This window comes from Tilletiopsis washingtonensis (genome assembly GCF_003144115.1).
Source record: "Tilletiopsis washingtonensis strain MCA 4186 unplaced genomic scaffold FA09scaffold_4, whole genome shotgun sequence".
NCBI lineage: Eukaryota > Fungi > Basidiomycota > Exobasidiomycetes > Entylomatales > Tilletiopsis > Tilletiopsis washingtonensis.
The window spans coordinates 359,433-378,659 of NW_020312001.1; the positions used below are offsets into that span (position 1 = coordinate 359,433).

Here is a 19,227-nt window from a genome sequence, read left to right on the forward strand (position 1 = left end):
GTGGAGCGGCGCCTGTCTTCCCGGCCGGCCGTCGTGGCGCACGGGCGTCGCGCCGCCAGCGCGCCCAAACTTCCCTCGCAGCGCGCGCGCGCACCCAAAGTCGCCACCGCGCCCGAGTGCCGTGCAGCAGCGCGAGATTGCCGTGGCGCCTGGCCGCCGCCATCCCCAGGCCGCTGCTCCCATCACCTGCTCTTGGCTCTCTGCGTGCTGTGCGTCTGGCAATCTGCACAGCTGCGGAGTGCGGAGAACAGCGATGCAGGCGGCATGCAGGACCCTGGACCGGTGCAAGGCTGCAGCGTCGGCGCACGTCGGGAACATCGGCCGGCCACCGACAGCGGCGCCGCCTATCAGTCCGACGGCACGCCGGTCGTCGGCAGGACAGCTTGAGGCGCACCACGCAGCCCCGCCAGCCTGCTTCCATTGCGATTCGCTCAGCTCGAGCACATCCTCCCGTCTTCCAGGCAGAGGCGCCCCTCGACGGCAGCAGAGGCGCGCACGTGACGACGGAGGGCACGCCCGGTGCCTCCACTGTTCCCACGCTGTCTTCGCTGGGCCCAGACTTCCTTGCGAGCTGTCCTCTGTCTGTCTTGTCGCCAGGCCCGCAGCCAGCTCTGGCAGCGGTGAAGGAAGCAGCAGCACAGCGCATGCAGTGCTCACCAACAGCAGCGAGACGCCGATGCCATTCCCGCCAGCCAGAGTCCTCCGCGGAGCGCAGGCCAGCGGCATCCGCGGCTTCAGCGATGCAGGGTTCATCAGCCACGCCGCGCACGGACGGGCCTGCGGCTGCGTCCCGCATCCGTGCCGAGAGTTGCGCAGCGCACTGGCTTCCGGCTTGCGTCCCACCACCACCTGCAAGCTACAAGACCCTCGTCGCTCATCTTCGCCGACGCAAGACGCTTGCGTCAGTCTCTCTGTCTCTGGCTATTGGGCCGTCTTGACCTGCGCGTGCAGTTTCTTGGCTGCGTCGCATGCCGCTGCCGTGCCGCCTGATCGCGCCGGCACGCCTCATCTCCCGCTCTGCGCCGCAAGCCTCAGCCAGCACTGCCACGCTCTGCTCCATCGTTCGTCACCGCAGCACTGCCGCCAGCATGACGCCGCCGATCCCGCGTCCGTGGACCAAGGACCCGCTGGCTGCGCCGGGAGTGAGTGGAGCTTGTGTTGCGTCTCAGTCGCAGCAAAGCGCAGAGCTGACGCCGCACGGCTCAGGACACGCATGTGCGCTTCGGCAAGATGCCGCTGCCGTCGCCGTCGGTGGTGCACTCGACGCCCGGCTTCTACGCCGACGCGGCCGAGGCAGCGCGCGAGCTGCTCGTTGCCTCGCACTTCTACCACATCTTCTTCAATCTCAAGGGCTTCCACAACCACCTGTCGCACCACGTGCTGGCGGCGCTCGCCATGGGCGTGCCGGCGCACTTCTTTGCCGTCATCTACGAGCACTCGCTCGCCACGACGCTCGACCCGAGCTTCAAGCTCAACCGCAAGCCCTCGACGTCGGAGTCCAAGCCGGATCTGCAGCCCATCACGGAGGACAACTGGACGGAGCGCCTCGGCCGCATGGAGGCGTACTGGCCCTACGTCTCGTTCCTGACCGATCAGCTGGAGCAGCACGGCATCGGCGCGACGCTCGAGCGCTTCGTCTTTTCCGAGGAGGCCAACCGGCCGGGCGTCGAGATGGCAGGCCGCTGGGTCGGCGGTCTGCTGCATCCGCTGATTCACTGCGGCTACGGCGCCGAGTTTGACCTGCTTCCGGTCGTCGCCGAGGGTCAGTGAACTGGTTCGTCTTGAGGCTCACCACGTGCTGAGCCTCACCCTGCAGGTCTTGCCATGGCAGCCATCACCGAGAACTACTCGTCGGCGATGATGCCCGGTGGCTGGGATGCCAACTTCCCGAGCGAGCCCAGCGCCACGCCCTCGCCGGACCCGTCGCTCTCACTCTTCTCCATCACGACACTCATGGCGCTCGACGATCGGCTGGCGCCCGGCACGGCGACGAAGCACAAGGGCCAGAACCTGCGCGAGACGGTGCTTGGCGATGCCGGCAAGCTGATCCTCGACGAGTACGCGGCGCGCTTCGTCATCACGGCGCACGATGTTGCGCCGCCCGACTTTGCCGGACGCGGCGGCTGGAACAAGAAGATCAACGAGCTCGCCTGGTTCACCACTGCGCTGCTCGGTGCCACGTCGCGGCCCGGCTACAAGACGAAGAAGCACGACTTCCTGCTGGTCCACGTGCTGAACAGCACCATCTTCCTCCCCGCGCTCTTCGCCGTCCTCACTCCGCTGTCCCGCGCGCGCCTGCTGCACGTCTTCACTCGCGCTGCACTCATCTACTGGGTCGCACAGGGCCGCGCGCCACTGCACGTCGCAGGCACTCTGAACGCAACGAGCGACCGGCTCCCGCCCTCGGCGCCGTCGCAGGTGCAGCCTGAGGCCAAGGAGATGCTCAACGACGTCGGCGGCGACCCGTGGGGCCCGCTGTACGACGTCGCATCCTACCACCTCGACGAGCATCTCGTCAAGGCCGTGCGCACGCTGTCATGGCACTCGAGCCGCCTGCGCCACGTCGCCGCGGGCAGCCTGAAGCTCGACGACGAGGCGCAAAAGGCCCTCGATGCCAAGGCAAAGGAAACTGGACGCCCGGCCAGCGAGCTGGGTGCGTGGCGGGACCTCGACCAGCTCGACGGCTCGGCCTTCGCTCGGACGGCGGTGCAGCTCTTCGAGAGCATTGGCATGGTGTTCGAAGGCGACAACAAGTGGTGAGCCCTGTGCTGCATCTGCCGTCGACCCTCGCTGACACGCCGTCTCAGGTCCTACGGCGGCCCCGGCTTCGACGAGGAGTGGCCCGAGTCCGACAAGGTCGCTAAATAATGAATGCTTTGATGAGAGGATGCGGTAGAATGCTACAGTGTGCTCCAGCCGCCCTGATCCATGACGCTCTCCAGCTTGCGCGCCACAACGTGCGGCACGGACTGCGTGAGCCACTGCTTGCGCTGCTCGTCGTAGCGCTGCGCGTGCAGGTGCTGCGGGCGGCCCTTGCGCAGGCCAATGTCGAACTCGCCGTGCGTGTCGAGGTACGGCGACGTCGTGTAGGAGCCGTTGCCGGCGTACAGCAGCACGATGATGTTCGTCTTGACCTTGAAGAAGACGCCCGTGGCGCCGCCGCACTCCTCGAGGTGCCGGTTGCACTCGCCGCGCTCCGACTGCTCGTCCTGGCAGCAGAAGCACTGCACGCACAGCACGTCGCCGCACTCGAGGCACACGGCCGGCTCCGGCGGCGCCTCTTTGCAGCGCTTGCAGATGCGCCGCTGCGTGTCCTGCAGCAGCGTGGCGAGGTCGCGCGGCAGCTGCACGAGCTCGTAGATGTGCGGGTGCTCGAGCTGCAGCGTCGGGTGTGCAGATGACGGATGCAGGTGCGTCCCCGGCGTGCCAAGAGCAGAGATCGGCGGCGCGTAGATCGGCAGCGGGCGGAAGAGAGACGCAAGGGCAGTGTAGGCGTGCTTGATCCAGCCCTCGACCATGCTGGCGAGGGCAGTCTGCCGCTCTGCCCGCACGGGCAGGCCTTCTGCCGGTGGCGGGATCTGCAGGCCATGCAGCAGCCGCAAGTACTCGGACGTGCCGCTTGCGGCAGAGGCAGGCGCCATCTTGAGGCCGACGGCGCGATGCAGAATGGCGGCGCGGCGCAGGAAGGGCAGCGTGTAGGTGCAGAGCATCTTGGCCAGGCTGACATCGTCCAGCGCATCGACGCCAAGCGTGATGTTGCCGCGTGCGTAGCCGACGAAGCCAATGATGTTCGCCACAGTCCAGCGTACGTCCGGGAAGACTGTGCGCAGCATCTCGGCCTCGCCAGGGCCGAGCTCCGCAGGACGCAGCCCAGCGCTCGGGGCGCGTCCCATGTGACTGGCCGTCTGCGGCCAGATGCTCGGCTGCGCAAGACCGAAGATGACGTGCACGAGCGTGGCGTAGTACATCAGCGTCGTGATCTGGCCCAGGCTGCCCGGCGCCAACACGGCAGCCTCGATGAGGATGGTGAGCGGATCGCGCAGCAGCAGCGGTCCTCGCACCGTCTCGTCGTTGCCCCAGTGAGGCAGGAGACGCTTGAGCAGACCCTGCTGCATGGTTGCAAGGCCTCGTGGGCCGGCGTGATCGACGCGTGCAATGCTGCGCAGCGCGTGCAGCAGCGAGTTGAGCAGCTGGTTCGTCGGATCCGGCAGGCTGTCGGCCACCGTCGCGTTGGGCGAGGCGGACTGCGTCGGCGTCGTGCCGCGCTGCGAGACCTCGAGCATGCTGATCGTGTACGCGACGAGCTCTTCGGGCATGTACATCTTGCGGCCAGGCGGCGCGAGGATGCTGCGGATCTGGAATGCCTCACGTGCCGGGCGAGTGCGGCTCGACAGCGGGCGCAGGACTTGCACAAGGCGATCGAGCATCTTCCACGTCGCCTGGTCCAGGTTGACCTGCGCTCCTTGCTGCTCGCGCGCCCAGACGAGCGCCTCTTCGGCGTACCAAGGCACGAACGATCCCGTGCCGTGCTCGAGCTCCTGCAGCTCCGTCGGCCCGCTCGACGCAGAGGTCTTGAGGATCTCGATGTTGATCTTGCGCATCCACTCCGTCAGCGGCATGGCGATCAGAGTCGGCGGCGCAGTGGCCTCTTCGTCCGGCACAGGCAAGATCACGTTGCCGAGACTCTTGCAGAGCGGGCAGACGAACTCGTGGCGCGTAAGATTCTCCGGGTGGTTGCGGGCAATCTGCTGGCCGTGGCGATGCTCGACGCTGCGACAGTATGAGTCGAAGCAGTTGACGTGCATCATGTGGCCGCACGTGGAGGCGAAGAAGCCGTCGCGGTGGTCCTCTGCCGGGTAGTACACCGACGACGAGGCGGCAGGCGTGCCCGGCACGGGCTCGCGGTACGCGTTGGTGACGCGTCGGCCGTCTGGACCGTTGCGGTCAAGGGTGAGCGGCGTGTCAAGGGCCTGCTGCAAGAAGACGCCTTGCCGCCGAGGCGTGGTGCGCAGGATGCGGCTTGACTGCACCAGCGCGAGGCTGCCAAAGGCACTGCTGCCGTCGAGGCTCTCCTGGCACATGATGCAGTCGCCCATCGACCGGTACGTCGAGCCGGACGGGGCGTCATCGTCGGCCATAGTGACGTCTTCTCCGTCGCCGGCGCCGTCTTCATCGAGCTCCTCGTCGGCCAGCGCGTCGAGCAGGCTCTTCTGCTGCGCCGAGAACTGCTGCATGATGGCGGCCTGGCGCGCACGGGCAGCGGCACGTTTCGGGTCCTCTGCTGCAGGAGCGCCCTGGCTCTTTGCCTGGGTGACGCGATCGGCGGGCAGCACCTTGGCGACGGCCTCGCGGTCCTCTGCCAGAGCGCGGTCGACGAGCCAGCTCGCCTTGGCCTTGATGGGCTTGAAGGTGATGAACTTCTCCAGGTCGCAGAGCACGTCGATCGCGCACCCGAGGCTTTGATTGTGTGGCTGCGCCATGGCCCGGGCACCCTCGGCGCCTCGCTCGATCAGCACGTGCATGAGCAGCTGAAGCGCCGCATCGACGTATGGCTCTGGCATCGCGGGATCTCCCGAGACGCCCCATCGCTCCAGAGCTGCAGTAGCGATGCGGATCAGGACTGGGCTCGTCAGTGCTGAGTGAAGACTGCCGATGAAGATGCCCTGGCCGGGTGCGAGGCGTCGCGCCGGTACAGCCACATATGCGTCTGCTGCAGCCTGCTGCCCGCCGTTGCGCTTCCGGTGCCGCTCGCGCAGCACATCGTCGGCCTTCTCGCGCTGATTGCGCGTGTAGTGGAAGAAGAACGGCTGCACCTCGTCGTAGCACTCGTCGCGCAGCTCGAACATGCCGAGATCGGCCGTGCCGTCGGGCGCGCGGAAGTTGGAGACCTGTGCGAGCACGCGGTCGAAGCTGGAGTGGTCCGTGAAGCGGTCGGAGATGTGCTTGGTGAGGTCGGAGTAGGTGCCCTGCGAGAGCGCGAGGAAGTGCACAATCTCGCGGCGCACCTGCTGCTCGATCGCCCAGCTCTGGGCGATGCTGGTCTCGGAGACGAGCGTGACGAGCAGCAGAAGGAGCTCTTCGACCATCAAGCTGCACTGGTCCTCGGAGAGCACCTCGTGCTCCCGCTCGCCGTCGAACCACTCGCGGAGAGCGAAGCGGTCAAGCACCGAGACGAGCAGCCGATCGGCGGAGACGAGCATCAGACCGGCCTGGACGAGGAACAGATCCTGGTCGCTCATGCAGTCGCGCATGGTGTGCTCGCGGTAGTGATGCGCCTGCTGGCGGATCATGTATCCGTTGCGCACCCACATGCCGGCGCGGATCTGCGCGAGCTTGACGATGACACGCAGCGGGAAGTCGATGATCGTCAGACGCGCCGACTCGTCGACATCTCGCGGGAAGATGTCGGGCAGAGTGAAGGAGTCCGTCCTCGCACTGCGCAGCACCGCGAACATGGAGAGAGCCTCTGGAGTGATCGTGCCGTTCACGTGCTTCAGGAGCTCCGCCAGGAGCCAGTGCATCGGATGATGGAACGAGACGGGCTGCGCGTCGACGTGGAAGTCGATGATGTCGTACGTCTGCCCAGCGAAGGACACCAGGCGCGACTCGATGGGCTCGTACGAGTCAGGCTGGTTCTGGTGCAGCTTGAGTGTGTTCATGAGGATGACACGCGCAGTCGTGACGAGCGCGTCTGAGAGCTGAAGGCTCGTTGCCCGCGAGAAGGCGGCGCCGAACTGCGCGGCCGCGCGTGCGAGCTGGGTGACAACGTGGAACACCGGCACCCAGACCTCCGACTCGAACTCGACGTGCTCGCCCTGTGCTCGACGGTTGGGCGCGATGCCGTTGAAGAGCGCCAGGAACGGCAGGAAGTAGTCGAGGTGCGCCGACTGCTCGACAAGCAGCGTCTGCACGCCCGTGGCGGCGAGGAGGTACCGCACGTCGTGGAACATCTGGTAGCAGCGCTGGTGCCGTATGAGCATCGACTGCGGGCTCGCCATGCCGTTGGCTGGTGGGAGCGGCGGGAGCTCGAGAGACATCTGCGTCAGGCCGCCGGTGAAGACGGCCTGCAGCATCAGGAGCAGCTTCTGCAGGAAGTTGTAGTCGTGGCTTGCGACGAGCTCGCGCGCAATCGACGGCACGCTGAAGAGCTGCACCGTCATGAGGCGCACCGAGTGCTCCGGCTCGCGGTCGCGCAGGATGAACGTCTCGATGATTTTGGGGTACATGCGAGCCAGACGCAGCGCTGCAGGGGCTCGCACATCAGCCTGCAAGCTGTGTTCCGCACCGCGGTGCACTTACCGACTTCGCGCTTCACCTCGCGCGGGCCCATGATGGAGATGAACACGGAGCGCACCAGCGAGCGCGCGCCCTTCCACATCTTCTGGTCCAGCAGGAACAGGCCGTCGATCTTGCGCAGATCGTCCGGGTTCCAAAACTGTCGCGTCATGCCTCCTTGTTCGAAGCGGAACTGGTGCGCCCAGCGCTCGAGCAGGACCCGCCCAACGATGGCGCGCATCACTGCAGCGTCGGGCCGCAGGCCGTCGAGCGGATGGACCGGCTGCATCTCGCCGTCGAGAGAGCTCGGATGCAGGAACAGCGACGAGTTCGCGAGGTCGAGGATCAAGGACAGCACATGGTGCGCAAGCTCCTCGGCGAAGATGTCGTACGCTGGCCGCACAGTGACCGCCAGGTCGATGACGCTGAGCTTGCGCGCGACAATGAGCAGGCGGCGGATCTCGCTGGAGATCTCGATGACCTCGCGCCCCTGTGCGACAGCCGGCATCAGACAAGAGGTCGTTGCCTCGGCATGAGCGCGCTACTCACGTGCTTGTCCACCCGCTCGGCCACACGCTTCGCCTGCGCTTCAGAGACGCCGGTCGCATCGATCACAGTGTCGATCACCTCCTTAAACGAGTGCTTCTCGTCATTCCAGAGCACCACAGCATAGAGCCGCTGTTTGCCCTCTGTACTCTCCTCTGACGGCTGCAGCGTCGGCATGTCCTTGAGGTAGTCCAGGATCAGCGAGCCATCAGGCAGCTTCATGTCCTCCGGCGCGTGCTCTAGCGTGTCAAGCACGTAGGCCAGCAGCGTCGAGATGTGCTCCGTCAGGCTCTCGAGGATATCGCGAGGCACGGGCTGCAGCAGGCTCTCGAAAGGCAGCACGGGCGGCGGCACGGGCGCCTGTGCTTGCTTCGAGTCCTCACTGGCGTTCCAGAAGACATCGGAAGAGCCGTCGTCGTCGTCGGCGTCCATCTCGCTTGCATGCTGCGAGCGCTGTACGCTTGGACCAGCGGCAGAGAGCGCATCGCTCGCTTGACTTGGGCCTGGCTCGTGGAAGCTGCAGCCCAGGCGGCACTTCCACGCCTCGTCGTCGCCGCAGTCGCAGCAACCGCCGCTGGAGGAGCTGACGCTGAAGATGATGTCATGGCCCTGGTGGTTCGAGGCGTTGAAGCACGGCGCACACTGGACGCAGGTGTCGTCGAGCCCGCAGTCGCTGCAGCTGGTGTGAGTATGCGCGGCACAGGAAAGCCCTGGAGCACTCACCGGCAGCGATAGATGGCCTCGCCCTTCTTGAAGACGTGGCCGCAGGGCATGCCCTTGCGCTCTTCGGCATACTCCGGGCCCAGCTCGTACGCAGCGAGCGCGGGAGAGGGCGCCGCGACGCGGCCCTCGACGCCCTTGCCCTTGTCTCCGCGGGCCGTCTCGGCTGCGGCACGCGCTGCCCGCCGCTGGGCCTCGGCGAGGCGCCAGCCGCTGGCCTCGAGCAGCGCCAGGGCATGCTCGGCAGTGGGAGCCTGGGCACGCGGCAGAAGGTGCGGCGCTGGCACGACGGACAGCAGCGCCTGCCAGAGCGAGCGCGAGAGGCGGGCCTGTACGTCTGCCGTCACGGCAAAGCGTGACTCCTCGGGCGCGCCGACATGGGCCGCGAGGAAGTCGGCAGTGGAGGGCGTGCTGAGCATCGCGGCAGAGGCGGCGCTGCCGCGAAGCTGTCGCGGTGCAAATGCGGCAGCAGAGAGGTGCGAAAGACGGGCACCGAGCGCTGCAGCGCTGCCTTGAGCCGTGTGGTGTGTGTAGCAGGGCTGATGAGCAGTAGTCGGTGGGCAAGGTGCAGGAGAGGTGAGGAAGATGCCTGCGAGAGGCAAGCAAGGGGCTCAGGCGCAGGGCCCAGCCAATACAAGAATCGAGACCAGTGCCGCGGCGGCTGGAGTAGTCGCTGCGAGGCTCATTTTGTAGTCGCCGCTCCGCGCTGCGCAAGCGCGCCGCGCTTGGGCCAGCGCTCCACCGCTGGCCCTCCTCCTCTCGCGCTTCCAGCTTCTCGTCCACATCCCCGCACCCGCGCGCACCTTCCTCCTCCTCACACACACAGCCATGTCTACCGAGTCGGGACCCTCGCTGCGCCTCGTGCCCGGCGCCGCCTCGGCGTCGAGCACATCGCTCGCCGCCACCTCGCACCCCGTGCACCTCGGCGTGCACGACGCCATGCGCCACGGCCCGCGCTCGCTGGCGCACGAGCACCAGGCCGCCAGCAGCCACCCGCTGCAGGCGCGCCTCGAGGGCTGGCAGGCGACGCGCGAGCAGCTCAAGCAGACGATGCTGCGCAACACGTACGGCCTCGGCGCGCCGATGCGGGCGGCGCTCGAGCAGAGCTGCATCGTCAAGGTGAGCGCCGGCGGAGACGAGCGAAGCGAGGCTCGAGCTCGGAGCGATGGAGAGTAGCCCTGCCTTCTTCAGACGTATCGAGTGGTGGTGCGGCGTCAGAAGCGCACCGTGGCCGCACAGAATGCAGGACAGCGATGCCTGCCTCCTTCGTGTCGGCATGCGCTGCGCGGCCAATGACCTCGCTCGCGAAGCCTCGCAGAACCTCATATCATATTACTCGACAGTCACTGACGCTGCGCATATAGGACGGACCGTTCCCGAACATGCACGCATCGCACGCCGGCACACACAAGGGCCTCGCAGCGATGCAGATGGACATCCTGAACGGGTGCGTAGCGCCAGAACCTCTCTTCCGTGGCTGCACCTGCTGACACGGTCGAGCAGTGACGACGAGACGCTCGAGCCAGTCGATTTCCTGCCGAGTGAGTGCTCGCTGCGTGCACGTACGATGCAAGCTCTGCCGCTGACACTGTGCTTCTCGTCGCAGCTGAGATCGGCGGCGACACGGTCGACATCCACCAGCTCCTCGACTCAGCCCGCCGTCGTTGATCCTGACATGTAATGAACCGCTTTCTGGACGCCTAGCTCTCTGTGACGCTCCGTTGCTCAGCCCGCTGCACACGCACGCTACGCATCAGTGAAGGGTCGATTGCTCAGGCTCAGAAGGAACAGATGTGGAGGGTAGCATGACGGAGACCATCGCCCGAGCTCGCGCGCCCACTAACGCGAGAGCTACAAGCGCAGCTCGCTCAGTTGAAGAATCTGGGGCAGGGGCGTGAGCAAAGCGGCGTGCAGCATCGCGAGTTGGCCGGACTGACCGCCTGTTGGGGTTGGGGCCGAACAGGTCATGCCCGATCTCCGGCAGCATCTGGCGCAGCAACGCGTGAGCGACAGTCAAGCTTGCGGGCAGCTGCGCATGCGGCAGCGTCTGCTGCAACTCACGCGGTCCTCCGAAAGCCGCAGACGCTCGTCGAGGGTGTTGTTGATCTTGATGCGGCCCTCGTGGCCGGCCAGCATGATGCCGCCGGCGCTGCGCGAGGCTTGTCAGCGAGCTGTCCGACAGACTGAGAAGTCGCTCGTGAAGCAAAGCAACGTTGGCGATGCGAGGTTCGCTGCCATGGAGCGTATCTACGCTGCAGCGCAGCAGGGCGCCATCGCATGCTGCACCAAGCGGGTCCATTGCCGCGTGGAGTGGAGCACAACTCACCAGTCCTTGCTCAGGCCGTCCTTGACGTTCGTCTCCACCTTCCGTCCGCTCTTCTCCTCGTACTGCTTGGCGGCCGCCTTGGCTGCCTCCTGCACCATCTGCACGTCGCCGGACCGGGCGGTGATCTCCACCTTCGGCTCGGTGAGCTGGAGCAGGCCCTGCAGATCGATGTGTGAGCGTCTGGAGACGGCGTGTTTCAAATCGGCAGTCGCCATCTTGGCCGGCCAAGAACAGGCGGCCTGTGCGCTGACAGCTTGCGCCGTCTCTCTCGACTGGCCCTCTCGGCTCGTTCCATCATCTCGCAGCTAGCCGACGACTCACCTGCAGCACGAGCTTCGTCAGGAGCTCCTGGTACTTCGACTGGTCCTTGCTGAGCTCCTCCAGGCGGCCGCGTGCGGCCTCAAAGAGCTCCTGCAGGTGCGCCTCGCGGCTCTGCAGCACCTTCAGGCGCGAGGCGTTCGTCTGGTTCGACGCAGCGCTGCAGAGGGAGTCGCTGTGAGCGATTGCAGCAAGCTGGAGCTGCGCCGCGCAACGCACATCTTCTGCGCCACCTGCGCCTGCTTTGTCTTCTTCTCGTACGCGGCATCGATGCTGATGGCCTCCTGGCGCACGATCTTGGCCTGCTCGCAGCCGTCAGCAACAGGCAGAGCGACATCGGGCCGCACGGGGCGCTGCGCACCTTCTCGATGGCAAACTCCTCGTCTGCCTTGACCTGGATCTCGCGGGCCTTCTCCATGGCCTCCTGCTTGATGAAGGCCACCTACGGAGAGCGCGGGGCAGGCATCAGCGCTCTGGTCGCCGCCTAGCTACGCCGATGCGGCGGCCGAGGCCCGTGTGCGCTCACCATCTTCTTCATCTCCGTCAGCACCTCGTCGTCGTTCAGGGCGCGAGACATGTCGGCGGCAGAGGTGCGTGAAAGTGGGTGTGCAGGCCTGCCGGTGTAGTGAGGTGATCTGGTGTAAGGCCGCCGGGCTGGGCAAGCGGTGCAAGATGTGGGGAAGCGGCGGCGAGAGATTGGTGGAGCTGCGTCAGGCGGCGGCGCGGCTGCAGGCTGCGGGCGATGGCACAGCACAGCGCAGGCGCGCGCGGCGCGGTGCGTGCACGGTCGCAGCCACGCCGCCGTGTAATGCGCGAATACAACTCGCCTGCAGCCGCCGCGGCGAAAGGTAAGTCTCGCGCCTGGCGCCGTGCTGGCGCCGGGAGCGGTCCCGCCGCCGCCGCCCCACGGGCAGCCGACCCCTGACACAGCTCTATCCGACTCCACTCAGCTTCCGCAAGCAGCTCAAGTCGCTCGGCTCAACGAGCGCAGCAAAAGCAGATGTATTTCAGAGAGCCGAACGTGTCTCGTTATCGCACGTCAGTGAAGACGAGCATTTCGCGTGTGCCCGGGAGAGCAGCGTCTCACTGGTCGACCACTGCTTGTCGCTGGAGAGCCTTTCGTACTCGAGCTCATCGTCTGCGGCCTCTTCTTGCTGCACGGATGCCCTCTTCTCGCTCGGCCAGATCGGCGAAGCGAGCCACGACGCCGTCGAGACCCGCGTCGTCGACGCCTCCGCCTCGCTGCTCGGCGGCTCCTTGTCGTCAAGCCGCGTCTCGTCGTCAACAAGCTCAGCATCCACGAGCTCGCTGTCCACAACGGCATCGTCGTTCTGCATCCACCACGATGAGGTGGATTGTGCCGGTGCCGGGCTCAATCAGAAGGCTGTGTTCCGCATGATGCCGCTCAAGAAGGCCGCCGACGGCAGGGAGGGCGCCACGCACACCGCAATCTGGGAGGCCATCAAGCACACCACCGAGGCGCCTAAGCTTGCAGAGCGCATGCAGCTCCTCGAGAGTGAGAACAAATCCCCCAAGCGCGGGAAGAAGACGCCGTCGACTGGAGTCGCCGAGGTGGAGCGTGCCGCAAAGTGCGAGACGAGGTGGATCCCCGCCTGCAGGTGCCGCTTTTCGCATTCAGCTAGAGCACCGCAAGAAGCTCTCGCGCTGTCAGCGTTCATGTCACTCCTCAGCCCTCTGTCACGGGTCTGTGGATCACGATGCTACGATGACTCTGCCACCTCTGACGTCCACGCCACGAGGCTTCTCGTTCCACCGCACCGCACCGCTTACGTACCCATCTACATTCCTGCGACCGTCCGCCCCTCCACGCCTCACAATGCTACTCATTTGCCCAGCATTGCCGCGCGCACCTGCGCGTACAGCTCGTCGTCGAGCTCGCCGAAGCGGATGCCGGCAGGTGCGGGTGCGCTGCCGGCGCGCGCCTTGGAGTCGGCCGCGTAGAGGCGCGCCGGCGAGACGGACGAGGCGGCGCTCTGCGCTGCGAGGCGCATGAAGAGGGCACGGTCGCTGCCGTAGAGACTACGAGACGTGGCAGCGTGAGCACAGCAGTGGCGTGCGCACAGCACAAGCGCAGCTCACCGGAAGAGCTCAGCGTCGGCGGCGCTGGCCGCGTCGAGCACGTCGAGCGTGCGCCGCTTGAAGATGGCCTTGATGTAGGCGAGCAGCGCGGGCAGCAGGTCCTCGCGCGGCCGCCAGACGGCAAAGCGCGGCTGCAGGCGCAGCAGGTGCGTCTGCGGCTGCGAGGCGAGCGGCAGGTCAGCGCCATGAGCAGCACAGGCGGGCTCATCGCTGCGCTGCGTGCGAGTGCAACAGGGCAAGCGCAGCGCAGCGCATCGGCATACCCTATGTATAAGCTGCGATGCGCCACACCGCACCATGCATCGACATGCTCGACTCACATCGACCAGCGGGTGCACACACTCGTCGGCGAAGCGCACGTCGGGCGCCCGCGCCTGCTGCGTCCACGCAATGTCGAAGCGGAACACGGCGCCGGCGTAGGGCCCGCGGCGCACAAAGACGACGCCGTGGAGGCGCGTGGCGTCTGCGGGCGGCGCCAGGGCGGGGCTGAGGTAGATGCCCGAGGGACAGTTGCCGGGCTGCCGCAGCTGCGCGCTGGGAGTGGCAGGTGAGAGGGGCGAGGGCGATGCGCTGCAGGCGGCTCACAACTGCAGCTGGGCGTCGTGGCGCAGTGCGGGCGATGCGGCGCCGGGCGGCGCGCGGCCTGCGCGGTCGGCGCTCATCGGCGGCAGATGCGCCGAGGCGGCAGCGGCAGCGATGTGCGCAGATGCGGGGGCGCGAGCGGGTGCGGATGGCGGTGGTGCAGCGCAGAGTCGCCGATCAACGCTTGGCCCGAGCACAGCGTGAGAGTTGGGCCGCGGCGTGGGAGCGTGCTGATAGCGGCAGCGGCCAAGCGACGTCAGGCGCTTGCGGCAGGCACGCGAGCAGCGTCTGCTCGTACCCACACGCCTCATGCCTCTCCCCGCACCGTGCCCGCTCACCGGCGGAGCACAGCAGATCCCCGCACAAGCGCCTCTCGTCTGCGCACTGGCGCTGCGGCGGCCAAACGCACTGCTTGTGCCAGGGCTTCGTATGCTCCTCGAAGACGGCCTTGGGCAGCGAGGATGAGCGAGTGCAGGCGAGTGCGAGGAGCAACTCGTCGTGGCGCGGCGCGGCGGCGGCCAAGGAGGCGGCCCGGCGCCGGCTATCGCGCCGACGCTATCGCAGCCACTTGTCCGCTGCTCTCTCGCCCCAACGTGCAGCAGGACAGTAGAGGGCCTTGCGGGAGCAGCATGCAGTCAAGCATCACCGCTGCCGCGGGTCCAGTGCTGCAGGTCCAGGTCCAGCGTGTGCCTGCACCTGCCTCGGAGCATGGTGGCCGGCGTACGGGCGGCGCTCTCCTCGCCATCCCGACCTTGCTTCCTGCCGGCCAACTCCCACTCCAGCCCATCTTGCCGCTCCGTTCCACTGATACGTGCAAGCCACAGGGGCGCACAGGCGCACCACGCATGGCAGCCTCGGCTGGCGTGTCTCTTTCTCACCACCACCTCACCCACACCATGAGCGACTTCTCTGCCGCCGACAAGCGCGCCTCGCTCGACGGCGCCGCCGCCATGAAGCCGGTCACCTCGGCGCCCGCCAAGGCCGTCGTCACGAGCCACGACCTCGATGCGACCGACGAGCGCCTGCAGCAGCTCGGCTATGCGCCCGAGATGCGCCGCAACCTCTCCGTCGGCGCCGTCATCGGCCTCGGCGCCGCCATCATGTGAGCGCCGCTGCCAGGGACGCAGCGCTACTCCGGCTGACACTTGGCTGCAGCGCCGCGCCGTTCGGCCTCTCGACGTCGGCGTCGTTTGCCCTCATCAACGGCGGCGCCACGTCGTATTTCTGGGGCTGGTTCCTCCTCTCGCTCATCTCCGTCGCCATTGCCGCGTCGCTCGGCGAGGTCTGCTCGCTCTATCCGAGCAGCGGCGGCGTCTATGTCTGGACCGGTGCGTGCCGATGTCGTGCTGTCACGCTCTCTGCCTCGCACTGCCTCGCACTGACACTCCGGACTCTTGCAGCATACCTGGCGCCGCGCAAGGCCTCGGTGCTCGCCAGCTTCGTCGTCGGCTGGATCTCCGTGATTGCCAACATCACGCTTTGCCTCTCAATCGCGTTCGGCGAGGCACAGCTCATCATGGCGTGAGCATGTAAGATGCTGGCTTCTCGTTCGGCGCTGACTTTCGTGCGCAGCGGCATTTCCGTCTTCCGCAACAACGAATGGACGCCCGAGACTTGGCACACGATCCTCTGCTTCTGGGCAGGTGAGCTTGCTACTTCATTCGCCTTGTGACCCTCCGCTGACGGGTCCATCCCAGTGATGGTCTTCGCTGCGGCGGTCAATGCCTTTGGCGTCAAGGGCAACTATCTCGAGCTGCTCAACGTGTCGTCGATGTGGTGGACTGGCGCAACGAGCGTGAGTCGAATCCCGCGCACAACGAAGCACCTCGCTCACTCCTCGTCAGATCATCATCCTCGTCACCACGCTGGCGATGAGCGACGACAAGCGCTCGGCGCAAGAAGTCTTTGCGCAGTGGGAGAACAGCAGCGGCTGGCCCGACGGCTGGTCCTTCTTCGTCGGCCTGCTCACGCCGGCCTACGTGCTCACGGGCTACGGCACCATCTCGGCGCTGTGCGAGGAGGTCGTCGAGCCCGAGCGCGCCGTGCCGCGCGCTATGGTCGGCAGTGTGCTGGCCGCCAGCCTCACGGGCTTTCTCTACGTGCTGCCGCTGGCGTTCGTTCTGCCGGTCGACCTCGACTCCATCTTGACCTCGGCAGCCGGCCAGCCCGTCGTCGTGCTCTTCTCGCAGGTGACGGGCTCCGCCGGCGGCGCCTTTGGCTTGCTCTTCCTTATCCTCGGCATCGGCCTCTTCGCCTCCGTCGGCTCACTCACCGTCGCGATCCGCTGCACATGGGCCTTCAGCCGCGACGGCGGCCTGCCCGGCAGCCGCTGGCTGCGCATCGTCAACAAGCGCCTCGACGTGCCGCTCAACTCGCTCTTCGTCAGCACCGGCCTGATCATGGCGCTCGGCCTCATCTACTTTGGCGCCACTGCCGCATTCAGCGCCTTCACTGGCGCATGCACGTGCGTGACATCGTACCATGTGCCGGGCCTCTGCTCATATTTCAGCCCACAGCATCCTGCTCGGCGTCAGCTATGTCTTTCCAGTCGTGATGGTCATCCTGCAGGGGCGCCGGCCGATGCGCGATGCGCCCTGGTCGCTCGGCGTGTGGGGCTGGGCCGCCAACATGTGAGTGTGCCGTGCACGCCGCATCAGCTGTGTCTCACCACTGCGCTGCAGCATCGCACTGGCATGGGTGCTCTTCTCAATCGTGCTCTTCTGCTTCCCGACGACGGCGGAGAACACGCCCGAGACGATCAACTACGCCAGCGTCGTCGTCGTCTTCTTTGCGTGCGGCGCTGCAGTGTACTACTTTGCCGGTGGGTATAGCTGAGCGCTGCAGCTGCTCGCCTCACTGACGCTCTTTCCTCTCGTCAGGCGCCCGCAAGTTCTACACGGTGAGTCCGTCGCGCCTTTGGCACCAGCCAGCAGCTGACAGGCACTATCAGGGCCCGCTCGGCGTCCTGAAGGAGGATGAGCGCATGCATGCCATCGAGGAGCGGCACGCAGCAGGCGCTGCCGCGCCGGAGCACCCCGTCTCGCGTCTCGAATCAGGTAAGGACTAGGCAGGCAGAGGGGAACAGGGATATATAGCGTCACAATTAGAGAGTCGTGTGCGTTCGATCAGTGGCAGCTGCCGCCGAGGAGGTATCCGGAGCTCGAGTGGATGCTGTTGGGGTCGTGCCTGGCGAGGAGGTGTCAGGGCGAGCAGGGAGGGTGGTCTTCGCTTGCGCTACTCACTGGCCGCCCCAGTTCGTCCATGCCGACGTCGGCACGTACTTGCCGAACATGGCGCACGTCATCTGGCCGCCGTGCTTGGCAAAGTCGCGGTCGTCCTCCTCGCGGTCCTCGTAGTAGTTCACAAAGACGCAACCCCTCACTGCAGCGCGACGGAGCGCGTGAGCATGAAGGGTGCGAAGGCGCTGCAGCACAAGACTCACCGGCCTTGCATGCCTCGAGGCACTGGCTGAGCGTGTCGACGAGGCCGTAGGTGATGTAGCTGGGGTCGACGGCGGCCGAGCCGACCGTCTGCCACGAGTAGACGCCGCTCGTGGCCAGGCGCTTGTAGTCGTATGCCGTCCGCTGGAAACCCTGCTGGCACACTGGTGCGCCGCTGCCGCCAGTGCCGGGCGTCGAGCCGCCCGGCGTAGAGCCACCTGGAGTAGAGCCGCCGCCTGGAGTCGAGGTGCCCGGCGTGCTGCCGCCTGGTGTGGTGCCTCCCGGAGTCGATCCGCCTGGGGTGGACCCGCCGGGGGTGGACCCGCCGGGCGTCGAGCCGCCGGGGTGCGTGCCTCCTGGCGTCGAGCCGCCGGGGGTCGTGCCGCCCGGAGTAGAGCCGCCGGGGTGTGCGCCTCCTGGTGTCGAGCCGCCCGGGGTAGAGCCGCCAGGGGTCGTGCCTCCTGGAGTCGAGCCGCCCGGAGTAGAGCCTCCAGGTGTGGATCCGCCGGGCGTGGATCCGCCGGGCGTGCTGCCACCTGGAGTAGAACCTCCGGGCGTGGAGCCGCCAGGCGTAGTACCGCCCGGCGTCGTGCCTACAGGCGTGGAGCCGCCAGGCGTCGTGCTTCCAGGCGTGGAGCCTCCGGGAGTGGTACCGCCCGGCGTGGTGCCGCCTGGCGTGGTACCGCCAGGCGTCTGCGGCGTTGTGGGCTTGGTGCTTGGCGGCAGCGTGGTTCCCGGGGTGCCGTGCTTGCAGAACTGCGACATGGCGCCGTGGTCCTTCTGCAGCTCGGCCTCGTGGCACTCTGCGACGAGCGTCAGTCAGTGTGGCTGCGGCAGATGCACTTCAGAAGGTGCGACTCACTTCGCCGATCACCGTCGTCCCAGCGCGGCAGGTCCGAGTCGCCGGCGCCGGCGCACCAGCCAGGCTTGCTGCCGTGCTCCCACGGCGGCGTCGGGGCATTGTAGTGCGGCTGCTCGCTCAGCGGCTTCGTGTTGATGGGCGCCTTGGGCTTGCTGCCGTGCGTCTTCTTCGGCTTGCGGCTGATGCTCTTGCCCTTCTTGCTGCGCGGCGGCGGCTGCGAGGGAAGCTGTGGCTGCGGCGCTGCGGGCGACGCCGGCTTCTTGGGCGTCGAGGGCCGCTTGTGCTTGTGCAGCTTGCCGTGCTTGTGGTACGGCTTGACGCCGTGTGCGTGCGGGTCCGCGCCGCACTCGAATGTCGCCGTCGCAGCGCCGGCGAAGACGAGCGAGGCGAAGAGGAAGGAGGAGAAGCGCATGGCGCTGGAGAGAGTGAGGGCGTGCTAAGGAGAGGAAGTGCTCGAGAGTCGAGGGTCGATAGACAAAGAGAGTGTGCGGCTGTTGGAGCGTGTGGGGCGTGTTGAGAGAGAGGCAGGTCTTGCTGAGGCCCTCGAAGGGAATTGTGCCGCTCCTTATGTATGCCTCGGACACAGGTGCGGACGTATCAGCATCCAGGGCACCGCCGGGGCGCGATGCCGGGCGCCGTGCGTTGGGGCGCCTGCGTCAGAGTTGCACCGGAGACCCTGCACCGGACGGACGAGCTGTGCGTTGCCCTCGCTTTGCTTGTCCACGCGCATGTCTCAGCGGTTGCACGGGAGAGAGGAGGAGTAGTGCATGCTGTCTGAGACACTGCGAGGGCCGTGGCGGAGCAAAGAGGCCCGTTCGCGCCCTCCTTTGTGCTGCGCCGCTGAGGTGCGTGCAGGCCTGGTGGAGGGCCAACTCTGTTTCGAGGCCAGCCGGCGGGAGAGTCGCACGCCTGCCTGCCAAGCGGCGAGGCGCCTGGCCGAGGCGCCTGGCTGGCGGCATGACGGCTGGCGCGTGTCTCGCACGGCCCGGCCGAGTGGAGAGCACGGCGGCCGGAGCGGCGGAGGAGACGGCGGATGATCCTCCGCCGCCGCTGCCGCG

At 66.9% G+C, this 19,227-nt stretch overlaps 7 protein-coding genes across 7 annotated transcripts; 3 read left to right on the forward strand and 4 right to left on the reverse strand.

Annotated features, from left to right (window-relative positions):
* Positions 1-1,088: 1,088 nt before the first annotated feature.
* Positions 1,089-2,868, forward strand: FA09DRAFT_336872 (hypothetical protein; the record flags this gene model as incomplete). Its single annotated transcript, XM_025743933.1, has 4 exons — positions 1,089-1,142; positions 1,207-1,762; positions 1,817-2,756; positions 2,808-2,868. The coding sequence occupies 4 exons, from the start codon at positions 1,089-1,091 to the stop codon at positions 2,866-2,868; spliced, it is 1,611 nt and encodes a 536-aa protein (XP_025600313.1).
* Positions 2,869-2,900: 32 nt separating this feature from the next.
* Positions 2,901-8,960, reverse strand: FA09DRAFT_336873 (hypothetical protein; the record flags this gene model as incomplete). The annotated part of the gene is made up of 4 exons (XM_025743934.1): positions 2,901-7,243; positions 7,300-7,765; positions 7,825-8,494; positions 8,545-8,960. The coding sequence occupies 4 exons, from the start codon at positions 8,958-8,960 to the stop codon at positions 2,901-2,903; spliced, it is 5,895 nt and encodes a 1,964-aa protein (XP_025600314.1).
* A 350-nt stretch (positions 8,961-9,310) lies between these two features.
* On the forward strand, positions 9,311-10,257 carry FA09DRAFT_328163 (hypothetical protein). The gene is made up of 4 exons (XM_025741668.1): positions 9,311-9,660; positions 9,906-9,988; positions 10,045-10,082; positions 10,148-10,257. The coding sequence occupies exons 1-4, from the start codon at positions 9,370-9,372 to the stop codon at positions 10,207-10,209; spliced, it is 474 nt and encodes a 157-aa protein (XP_025600315.1). The 5' UTR covers positions 9,311-9,369; the 3' UTR covers positions 10,210-10,257.
* A 35-nt stretch (positions 10,258-10,292) lies between these two features.
* On the reverse strand, positions 10,293-11,886 carry FA09DRAFT_328165 (putative vacuolar ATP synthase subunit E). Its single transcript, XM_025741669.1, has 8 exons — positions 11,712-11,886; positions 11,547-11,627; positions 11,405-11,487; positions 11,189-11,345; positions 10,868-11,025; positions 10,603-10,690; positions 10,479-10,528; positions 10,293-10,422 (listed from the first exon to the last, which is right to left on the reverse strand). Exons 1-8 carry the CDS (start codon positions 11,760-11,762, stop codon positions 10,410-10,412), a joined length of 681 nt encoding a protein of 226 aa, XP_025600316.1. The 5' UTR covers positions 11,763-11,886; the 3' UTR covers positions 10,293-10,409.
* A 306-nt stretch (positions 11,887-12,192) lies between these two features.
* FA09DRAFT_336876 (hypothetical protein) lies at positions 12,193-13,947 on the reverse strand (the record flags this gene model as incomplete). The annotated part of the gene is made up of 5 exons (XM_025743935.1): positions 12,193-12,516; positions 13,057-13,225; positions 13,286-13,443; positions 13,606-13,819; positions 13,871-13,947. 5 exons carry the CDS (start codon positions 13,945-13,947, stop codon positions 12,193-12,195), a joined length of 942 nt encoding a protein of 313 aa, XP_025600317.1.
* Positions 13,948-14,763: 816 nt separating this feature from the next.
* On the forward strand, positions 14,764-16,934 carry FA09DRAFT_336877 (polyamine transporter TPO5; the record flags this gene model as incomplete). Its single annotated transcript, XM_025743936.1, has 10 exons — positions 14,764-14,969; positions 15,023-15,195; positions 15,268-15,388; positions 15,440-15,510; positions 15,565-15,662; positions 15,712-16,331; positions 16,384-16,497; positions 16,549-16,688; positions 16,747-16,766; positions 16,818-16,934. 10 exons carry the CDS (start codon positions 14,764-14,766, stop codon positions 16,932-16,934), a joined length of 1,680 nt encoding a protein of 559 aa, XP_025600318.1.
* Positions 16,846-18,673, reverse strand: FA09DRAFT_203212 (hypothetical protein). The gene is made up of 4 exons (XM_025739449.1): positions 18,170-18,673; positions 17,310-18,110; positions 17,110-17,248; positions 16,846-17,053 (listed from the first exon to the last, which is right to left on the reverse strand). Exons 1-4 carry the CDS (start codon positions 18,579-18,581, stop codon positions 16,993-16,995), a joined length of 1,413 nt encoding a protein of 470 aa, XP_025600319.1. The 5' UTR covers positions 18,582-18,673; the 3' UTR covers positions 16,846-16,992.
* Between the last annotated feature and the right edge of the window lie 554 nt (positions 18,674-19,227).

Excerpts from the sequence above, each read along its gene's own strand:
- FA09DRAFT_328163 (XM_025741668.1), top strand. The coding sequence starts at position 9,370 with ATGTCTACCGAGTCGGGACCCTCGCTGCGCCTCGTGCCCGGCGCCGCC. Across the intron at positions 9,989-10,044 it reads CAGATGGACATCCTGAACGG|TGACGACGAGACGCTCGAGC; the intron begins GTGCGTAGCGCC and ends ACGGTCGAGCAG. Across the intron at positions 10,083-10,147 it reads GCCAGTCGATTTCCTGCCGA|CTGAGATCGGCGGCGACACG; the intron begins GTGAGTGCTCGC and ends TTCTCGTCGCAG.
- FA09DRAFT_203212 (XM_025739449.1), bottom strand. The coding sequence starts at position 18,581 with ATGCGCTTCTCCTCCTTCCTCTTCGCCTCGCTCGTCTTCGCCGGCGCT. Across the intron at positions 17,249-17,309 it reads CCTCGAGGCATGCAAGGCCG|TGAGGGGTTGCGTCTTTGTG; the intron begins GTGAGTCTTGTG and ends GTCGCGCTGCAG. Across the intron at positions 17,054-17,109 it reads TGGACGAACTGGGGCGGCCA|GCACGACCCCAACAGCATCC; the intron begins GTGAGTAGCGCA and ends CCTCCTCGCCAG.
- FA09DRAFT_328165 (XM_025741669.1), bottom strand. The coding sequence starts at position 11,762 with ATGTCTCGCGCCCTGAACGACGACGAGGTGCTGACGGAGATGAAGAAG. Across the intron at positions 11,628-11,711 it reads TGACGGAGATGAAGAAGATG|GTGGCCTTCATCAAGCAGGA; the intron begins GTGAGCGCACAC and ends CGCTCTCCGTAG. Across the intron at positions 11,346-11,404 it reads GCGCAGGTGGCGCAGAAGAT|CGCTGCGTCGAACCAGACGA; the intron begins GTGCGTTGCGCG and ends CTCCCTCTGCAG.